This window comes from Typopeltis vanoorti, chromosome 2 (assembly GCF_054136105.1).
Source record: "Typopeltis vanoorti isolate ZY-2024b chromosome 2, IOZ_Tvanoo_1.0, whole genome shotgun sequence".
NCBI lineage: Eukaryota > Metazoa > Arthropoda > Arachnida > Uropygi > Thelyphonidae > Typopeltis > Typopeltis vanoorti.
The window spans coordinates 95,771,074-95,781,545 of NC_143550.1; the positions used below are offsets into that span (position 1 = coordinate 95,771,074).

General features: G+C 37.2%; 1 protein-coding gene across 1 annotated transcript in view; it reads left to right on the forward strand.

The window, feature by feature from the left end:
• LOC150109271 (uncharacterized) overlaps nt 1–9,932 on the forward strand; it is a 226,877-nt gene extending 216,945 nt beyond the window's left edge. Inside the window, exon 8 of the mRNA XM_090402004.1 lies at nt 5,903–9,932. Coding sequence (XP_090258130.1) covers nt 5,903–9,517 — 3,615 coding nt within the window. The 3' untranslated portion in view covers nt 9,518–9,932. The remainder of the gene's footprint in view (nt 1–5,902) is intronic.
• Nucleotides 9,933–10,472: the final 540 nt, after the last annotated feature.

The following is a 10,472-nucleotide window of genomic DNA, read 5'->3' on the forward strand; positions in this document are numbered from 1 at the left end:
GTCTTGCATTTGGTCAAGTTCATAAAGAGTGGAAGGAGGGCAAGCTTGTGCCACTTCATAAAGGAGGTGATCGAACTCAAGCATCAAGCTATAGGCCTATCTGTGTGTCAGGTGTTGTGGTTAAGTTGTTGGAGAAGCTTGTGAGAACTAGGATCCAGAGTTGGGTTGACAACAATGGTATAATCTTTGATGGACAACATGGATTTGCTAAAGGGAGTTCGTGTTTTAGTAATCTACTTACTTATTACAATAAAGTGACTGCTTCCTTGGACAGAGGAGAAGGATACACAGTAATATACTTGGATTTCGCAAAAGCTTTTGATAGAGTACCTCATGATAAGTTGACAGTCAAACTAGAGCAGATGGGGTTGGATATTAGATTAGTGCATTGGATTGGAGACTGGCTATCTGATAGGTATCAACAAGTTGTGTATGGGGGGGTGCGATATCCAGGAAAAGGAAAGTCACTAGTGGAGTGTCTCAGGGGTCTGTTTTAGGGCCATTACTATTTAACTTGTATATTAATGATATTGGCGAAGATTTGAATGGAGATATTCAGTTGTTTGCAGATGATGCAAAGTTGGGACGAACCATAAAGAATAGTGAAGATGTTGTGGCCTTGCAAGAAGACTTGAATAAATTGAGTGATTGGGCACGGAAATGGGGATGTGAGTTCAGTGTTGCAAAATGTAAGGTTTTAAAATTTAGAAAACAAAGATGGGATGCAGAATTTATGCTTGGTGAAAATATATTTTTGGAGGTAGAGGAAATAAGAGATCTGGGGGTGATAGTGGATAAGGATCTAAATTTTAGGGGACACATCACCAAAATTGTGGAGACAACACAAAGGCTTCTGGGAATGATACGGAGGACACTGACGCGTAGAAGTAGGAAGATTCCTGTTCCGTTGTGTAAGGCTTTGATTAGGCCACACATGGACTATTGTGCCCAGATTTGGTCACTGGGATTTCAGAAGGATGAAGAGATGTTGGAAAGGGTCCAAAGGTGACTGACTAAGGTAGTTTCTGACCTCTGGAATGTTGAGTATGAGGAAAGATTGAGAAGATGTAAATTGCAGAGTCTAGTGAGGAGGAAGTGGGGAGATATGATAGAGACCTACAAGTTGGTAAGGGGTTGTTATAAGATCAATGGTGGAGAAGTTCTACAGAGAATAGTGGGAGAACCAGAGGTCATCCCTGGAAACTGTATCAAGAGGGTGTGAGTAGGGGAGTGAGAGGCAGGTTTTTTTTCGTGCAGAGTTGTGAATGATTGAATGCCTTGCCTGAGAGTGTGGTGTCTGCAAGGAGTTTGAGTGTGTTTAAGACACGGTATGATGAGATGCGTGTGTGATAAAGGACCTCCCAGATGAGTCTTTGACTCCATGAGGTCTTGGGGTAATAATAATAGTTCATGGTCATATTACATGCTCATTCTTGTTGAGGGGTGATGACATGCCTATATATGAGTTTTGTGATGTCAGACTGTCCATCACTCATATTTTAATCAACTGCTTCATTTTGCCAAGGAGTGTAGTCATTATTTTATCTGCTTTTATTGTATATCTGAGCCCTATATACTCAGGCAGACATTATTAGTTTACACCTGTCTTTTACATGTTTTTTTATGCCATTTCACTCATTGATTACCTGGTATAATTTTAAGAAATGTTTCATTTATGATTATTGTTATTTTGATTTTTATATATAAAAACTATGCACAGTTGACCCTTGAAGAACGCAAGTTTGAACAGTGTAGATCCACTTATGCACAGCGCTTCCCAAACAGCCCACAGTTTGGGAAGCGCTGGTCTAGAAGACTGAATGGGCTGTTCTAGAAAGAAGAATTGAAAGTTGCTTTGCTTCAACATCAACCAGCTACCGTAGGATCAATGAAATCATTGAGGTGGTTAAACATGTCACCATTGTCCACAGATCGACTGCCCTACTTATTCACCAGAATTTTCTGTGAAAATGAATTGACACAATCCTGGCAAAAAGTAGTTTTCTCGTTCCATTCCAAAGTCAGGTAAGGATCCCAAATAATAACAAAAACTACCATCAGTTTGCCCTGACCAGTTGCTTATGCAAAAACTTGGGGGTGGGGCTCACCTTTTATGGTTTCTGGATAACAAAACAACAGCATCCTTCTTTTTCCAAGACCCAATCAGGCTTATGAAAGCATTCTACAGTAGATCATTTAATCTAAATGATCAAAAAAAATCTCCATCCATTCTATCTGGACGTCCATTAGAGATGCTTTTTTAAAACACTAGCAATTAGTATTGGTTTTCTTTGAAATGGAAAAAGTTATGATACAGCTTGGAGGAAGAATTGAAGGACCTACACAACTTTGGTCTATGAGAGTCTTATCTTTCTTTATTAAAAACACACACACACACACACACACAGAGAGAGAGAGAGAGAGAGACAGAGGCTGGTCTGAAAAGTTCTTGGCCTAACAATGAAAAAAAGAATTTATAATTCCAAAATTATTTTTATTTTTCAACATAATCTCCTTAAGACCAATACATTTATTCCAGCGGTACTCCAGCTCCATTATCCTGTTCCTGTAGTGGTTCTCAGTGAGATCTGCAAAATACCCCTCTACAGCTGCAATCGCCCCTTAATTCGAAGAAAAACACTAGCAAGCGAAGAAGAGTTTTAGTTTTGGGAAGAGATAGAAGTCAGAGGGTGCCAAATCTGGGGAATAGGGTGGATCTTCCAACAATTCATGGTGCAGATCCCTTAATTTTCCCATTGCCAAAACACCTTTGTGGGAGATGCAATGTCCTGATGAAAGATGATTTTTTTCTTCTGCAAACCGGGTCTCTTTTCTCACGAATTTTTTCGTCTGGTCTTGTTAAAAGATCGGAATAATATTCCTCGGTTTTTGTTTTACCCTTTTCAAGATAATTAATAAACAAAATGCCTTTAGCATCCCAAAACACCAATGCCATGACCTTGTCTTCTTTGGCGCTGAACAACCAGCTTCTGTCCACTGTTTTTGACTGCCGTTTGGATTCTGGTGTGTACTGGTGAATCCAAGTCTCATCCATAGTAATAAATTGTTGTGCAAAATCAGTTTTATTCTTGTTAAAACACTCCAAGCACTGTTCAGAGATTTTCATGCGCGTGTGTTTTTGATCTGCATGGCACCCATTTTGCGCAAAGCTTTTTCATTTTAGTATTTCATATTAGTCTCAGCAATTTAATACACTTTGACTCGCCGGTCATCCAATACCATATTGTGCACTTGATCAATGATTTCTGGTGTTACACTTTTTGGACGTCCTTCGCATGGATCATCTTCAAGGCTCGTACGGCTACGTTTAAACTTGGCAGTCCATTTCTGAATTGTTTTCAACAATTCAGAAATGGAAAACTCTTATATATGCCCATAAACTTTTATGAACTTTGAATGAATTTCTTTTGGTGTTAACCTTCTTTTACAAAGAATTTTATAACCGCACGATACTCAAGTTTATCAATTTCAAGGGATACAGACAACACTTTTGCTTCAGACAGTTGTGTAAAACAAACTACTTGATAGAATGACTTACAATTACATCTGTCATAAGCATGGATGCTTATGACAGATGTACCAACAAAAAAAAAAATCTTGCCGATAATGTTGCCATCTATGATCGAGGCCGAGAACTTTTCAGACCACCCTCACACACCTTGTGTGTGTGTGTGTGTGTGTGTGTGTGTGAGTTTTCCAAGTCCAGATGGGATCAGCGTTCTCTCCATCCATTCTATGAGAAGGAGGAGTTTTACAAGTTTCTATGTTAAGTGTTATGCTATTTTATGTCAAAGTTAACTTGATTACAGCATACTCTAGCTGTGAGTAACATCTTTTATGTAGCTGATTTTTCTTTTGCTATTTTTGCAATACAAGAGTTCATTGTTCAGCAAGCCGTTAACCATCTTTCAATGGGACACTTCCAGATATCTTTAGATTCCCACCACAGAACACTGTTCGCTTGTAGGACAAGATAAAATCATTATGAGATGGTTAAACATGTCACCATTGACCACAGATCAACTGCTCTATTTATTCACCAGAATTTTCTGTGAAAATGAATTTACAGTATCCTTTGTAACAGATATTCATTGCTCCATTTATATCAAGCACTTATCAAGTCAGCACACCTTGTTTATGGATCTGAAGTTTATGGTATGCTATACTCCTGCTAGGGACAGTACATTTTGATGGGTGGATCCAGTCCACCACCAGGCATTCAGAACTGCTTCTGGGGCATTTTTAACAGGACCTGTTCCTTGTCCTTACTATATGTGACCAAAATAAAATTCCTACTGGACAGTCCCAAGTAACTAGTTATTTTTTGTCCATGGTGGAAAAATTTGTGCAACATGTGCCAGACTGTCTTTTGGTTTTCAAGTAAAAGCATCATTTACAAGCTCTTGACATCAGGAAAGATAATACTTCTCAGATACCACTAAATAAGCCAAACTTTGTACCTTTCTTCTGTCTACCAGCATCTCTTTCAACACACACCAAGCAGAATACTCTGATTTTGTACCTGTCTCTACAGAAGTTTCAAAATCAGTCTCTAGTAGAATCTGTAACTGTCTTTCTAAGGCGTAATATCTAATCAGATTCCACTAGAATGTATTGACTATACTGAGCTCTCATGGCATAGAACTTGTTTTCTATAACCAGGGCTTGACAAATATGCTCGCCCACTCATCTGTGGTTCATAGGTTTTGTCAGTTGGCATGTATCTGCAAACTGGACAAAAAAGAATGTGTAATAAAAAAAAAAAAAAAAACTTTCTAAACTAAGTCTTTTTAATTTTAAAAAAATACAGGTGTAGCTCCACTAATTACTTTGTGGAACTATTGTTGACTTATTGGAACATATATATCTTTTAAAAATTACGGTGGAGGGGGCTCATGAGTGAGTACATTGTTTTTGTGGCAGGGCCTTGAATAATTTGTCAAGTCCTGATTATAACTACAGTATAGTTATATAATTAAAAAAAATTAAACACTGCTAAAAGTGCACTATTTATTCCAATTTTCAAGGCTCCCTACAAGCACTGAGAAGTTTGATTTACCAAAAATCTCTCAGATCCAACCCAACATTTGTTCTACCAAGTAAGGAGGTTCCAGCTGGATTTTTGCCTCTTGGATCTTATGCCATGTTGGAATCAGGGGAAACAGGGTTACAGATATTGCATCTATGTCAAGTAATCCCTTAAAATACCATAATTTGTTCCCTACACTGATTACAGGCAAAACATCAGATAAAGAAATTAATATCCCAGTGAAAAACATTAATGGAGTAGAGAAACAGACGACAAACTAAGCAACCTGTAGTGAAAGCTAAGGCACTTCAATCTGCAAAGTAGAGAAGTTCAGCTCTGTATAAGCCACTCACAATGGGTGGTGATGTGCTTTTGTATAAGAATGGTTCAACAGTTTTAATCATTTGACTTTTAGTAGACTGTTTTTGTGTTCATTATTTTAATGAGTGCCAATTACTTCACTGTTTTTTATCACTCTACCCAAGCCTTATACAATTATGTCAGATATAGCAATTTTACTTTATTGATTTATATATAAATGTTTGTTATATTTTACCTTTGAAATGGTGTGTTATAACCAGATGTTGATGCACACAAAATATGAGACCAACAACAATTTGATCCTTAAATGATCTTAAAATACCAGTATGTTCTGTATTGTTTATATTTATGCAATAAATATAAACAATAAGAACATATTAAGAATAAATAATAAACAATAGAAAAAGAATGTTTGAGTTTGTTTTTATAAAGTTATCCGCATGATTTTTTATTTCATAATTCATACTTTTGACAAATATCTGTAATACATCATGTTTATTAAAAGAATGTTGATTTTTTTTTCCTGTGTAGGTTATGCAGAATTATCCTGCTTATTCTCAGGAGACCTCAGGATATCTGAACTCTGCAGATGCAACTGCACAACTTCAACAGAGTTTCAATGAGAATGGAATGCTTCAGATGACTCCACAAGTTTCAACCTCTCTGTTCACTCCAGGACAACAAGCAACAACATATCAGACTTCTCAGTGTGTACGGCCTGCACAGACTGTGCAAAGTACTCAAGCTGGACCAGCTCCTCCACAGTCTTCACCAACAGAACAGAATGGCAGTTATTCACTTCCTCTTAGTACCAATGGTACTAGTAATACTGAGTGGCAATCCAGTAGTGTTTGCAAAGCTTCTTCTGTCTGTCCCACAAAAGATGAGCAAAAACAGGCACAGCCCAAAGAACGTAAAGAACCAAAGAAACGTAAAAGTAAAAAGAAAGAAAGCAAGAAAGAAAAAGAGAAGGAAACTACCCCATCTAATTTACATGACCCAGCATCCCAAAAATTCTGGTGTGATATCTGCAGCAGAGGTTTCTTTTCTGCTTATAATCTGAGACGGCATTGTAAGAATGTACACAAGATGGATATGTCATCACCAAAGGGGCCTTCAGAGGTGCCATGTAGTGCTACCGCTGCACAACAGAGCACCACCACCACCACTACACAGTCCACTGTAGCTTTGCCTACTACTGTGGTTTCTTCTTCTTCCTCCTCATCTTCTGCAAGTCATCAATTTTCTTCAGGAAACCAGTTCCTTCCCATTCAAAAATCATGTGGAATGCAGTTTATGATGCAGTCAATAACAACAGCACCACATTCTTTACAGTTGCAAACCTCAGGCCAAACACAGATGATGACTCAGGAGGAACAATTTTTTCAGTCACCAATTGCACAAACAAGACCTTTTTCATCCTCTAGGCAGTATACAGCTACACTTCAGTCATCTCCAAGAACACATTTTTCTTCATTTGGGCCTCAGGTATCACAGACACAGTCTCCAGTGGAACCACAGTTACAAAAAGCACACACATCAAAAGTTCAACCACAGTGTAGTGGGCTAAATACTAATACCCAACAAAATTTTTTACCTTTATCATCATCTCATCAGAGTGGGCGTTCAAGAACTCATTCAGGTAATCAGTCTGTAGATCATGTAAAGTGTAATTCAAGTTCTTTTGAAAATCAGAATATTGGAGAATTCTGTGCCACTAGCTCTCGAAGCCAAAATTATCAACAGCCTCGTTTATCTTCTGAAACAAGTGATGGATTAGAAGATTTGGAACAGTTTCTGCTTGAAAACATATCTTGGAGCAGTGACCAAATGACTGTACAGAATCAGATGTCATCGTCACAACGTCCTGCAAGTGCAGACTCATTATCACTGCCAATACCAGCTGATGGTTCATCCCCTGTTTTGCCCCATCAATTGAAGAATACTGGTGTTGCTCCTATAGAAAGTGACTCTTCTCCAAGCAGTCCTTCAAAAAGTGAATATAAAAGTCCTGTTGACTCTAAAGACTGTACACATAACATTACTTCAGAAGGTGTTATTCAGAAAGAAGACTCCACAGAAAAGGTAAAGCCAAAACAATTTAATTGTGATACAGAGTTACTACATCAGTGCGATGCAAATCAAGATAATCTAGTTGAAAATACCTGTGTGAGAGAGAAATCAGATTGTCGTGATACCTGTACCGAATCAGAACAAAAGTCAAATCATGATGATTGCTATGAAGAGAAGCAGAATCTGTTTCAAAATAATTGTGATGACCAAACAGAAAAAAAGAATTCATTCAAGGAAACTTCTGAAGAACTGATTCCGAGTTTATCCCAGAATTCACTTGAAGAGAAGCCACAGGATAATTCTGCTGAAACACACCTGAGTTCATCCCAGGTCAACTGCACTGGAGAACAGCAAAGTTTAGTTGAGAGTAATTTGCTTGAGAAACAAACTTTATCCCAAGATCATGAATTAAAACAAAAGAACTGCACAGAAGATGCATTAAGTTCCTGTAGTGTTAATTGCACAGAAAATAGACAGGTTTTATCTGGAGATGATTGTATAGAAAATGTGTCAGAAAATTGTACTGAAGAGAAACAGAATCCATCTGTTAATTGGACTAAAGGAATAGAGAACTTACAACAGATTAACTGTGATGAACAGAAAAACAGTACCTCTCAAGGTGATAGTATGCTGATCATTGCTGATCAAGATTTGAATGATCTTGATCAGCAACTCTTCCTTGGAAATAGTCAAGAATCGGTTAATCTTTCAATTTCAGAAAACTGTTTGCAGTCCTCCATTGGCCATGAAAACTTACAGGATGATAATCATTTAAGCCATGAAACTTTAGAAAAAAATACATTGCAAAATATTGGCAAAATCTCAGGTGAAGATGGCCAGGTGCATAGTGTTGTATTATCTGGCTGTAGAGATCAGTATTCCAAAGAAAAATCAGTGAAGTGTATTGATGAAGTAGAAGACAAGCCAAAACAGTTAAGTCAACAGCAGTTAAAATCAGTGGAATTAAAATATCAAGAAGTGGTGTCTCAGGAAGTGAAACACGAGGATCCTATTGATTGTCTTAATCATTTGGCAGCTGAACAACCAGAAATGCAAGATGATCAGAATCAGGAGAAAACAATAAAGCAGGCATTAGATCAGCATTGTGATATACAAATTCTAGGTAGTGAAAATGAAAGTATAGAAGAAAGTGACAGTGTTATAGAATGTGATTTTCATCTTAACAGTCCATTAGAACCTGGACAAAAAAGTCCAGATACCTCTAAAGATTTTGAAAGAAATAGCAACATTGTAAAGCCTGTTTCTCTTGTTGAAATAAAACCGCAAACCCTGTATGGAAATCAAAGTGAAGATGTACAAAAAATGGAGTTACTGACTGGTAATACAGAAGTACAGTCTCTTCATCAAAATCAAAATGAATATAATTCAAAAGATAAAATAATACAGGGTGAGGAAAAAATAAAAACTCATGATAAAAATCAAAGTGAAAACAATGGAGAGATGGTAAATGATGTAAACTCTGTTTGTAATGTATATGAAAATAACCCTTCCTTAATAAATAAATCATTTTATGAAGAACAATATTCTTTAGGGTTTGTTTCACATACGATTGAAAACTGTGAGCAAATGCTATTAGAAAATGAAGAAAATATTCCTGATGAAGCAGAGAAGCATGAGAGATGTTTAAATGTTACTGAAGAAGAAGAAAACTTGGAGAAGACAGTAAGCAAATTGCCTTGTGAAAAACTGGAAGTTGATAATTGCCATCCATGTAAGTGGGAAGGAAGACATGATGGAGAAGTTACTGATACTATTATAAATCGAGGGAGGACTCGATCTCGTGATAGTGGAAAGTTGACTTCCAAACGAATGTGTCCTTGCTGTGAAGATACAACTTGTCCACCAAAAAAGTGCCGTAAAAACAGTGGAAGTAGTTCTAGCAGCAGTCCCACACCAGCTAAAAGTGCAAAGACATCTAATTTTAAGTCTGTTACTGTTAATAGAACTAAACCTCATTTACAAATCAGGACTAGGAGCTCGAATGGACCTGCTTCAAGCATTAGTACGCGTTCTTCACAGAGACCTCGGACACGATCAAGTGCTGTATCATAATAGTTGATTATTTACCAGAACTTATCAAAACGTTTATGGAGCTTATATAAAAAAAAATTACTGGGGTACTTGTGCTTTTTTTTTACAGGTTACCTGACAACAGCAATTTTCAGGCATGTATATATAAACTTGCATTTATTGTAAATAGTATAGCATATCGTGTATTTAACATTAGGTTCAGTGTGCCACCAGAGAAGACTTTTTTGTATGTTTGTACAACTTTGGAATGCCAAACAAAGAAACTATTACTTTCTATCTGGTCATCTAATAAATCAAGGTCTTTTACTGAACAACCAGGCATATTATTTCTGCCAAATTTATATTAGTTACCAGTTGTTTCCATAATAGTTTGTCTGCTTTCTGTAACTACTGAACTATAAAAATAAAAATGCATATCAAATGCTGCTTTTTGCTACACATTGAAGCATTATTCTCCTTTAATTTATATGTCTAGAATTCTTATGCACGTGAACAGGTATATAAAGTATTACTTTTTATTTGACTTACTAGGATGCAAAAATTATTATTGTTGTATGGGCACCTCCATGGAGTTCAAAGTTTCATCGCAGAGAGATACCAAAAAAACTACCCACACAATCTTTCATACATCTCCTTGAACCCAGGACTCACAGCTGATTCTGGCAACCCATTCCATTCATTCACAACTCCAAGTGAAAAATCTAGTCCTTACACTTCTACTAACACCTTTATTCAACTTCCAGGGATGACCTCTTGTTCTGCTCCCCCTCTAGCCAAGTGCTAAAACATTTTTCATTCATCAGTCCTATAAAACCCTTTAAACATTATATCCCCTCTTTTTTGCTTAGCAACCAACTTCTACAATCCACACACACCCTCGGTCCATCCTTGTAGGGAACATTCCACAGACTGCTCACTATCTTAGTCATTCGCCTCTGAATCCTCTCCATCACTTTCTCTTCCCCAAGAATCCCAG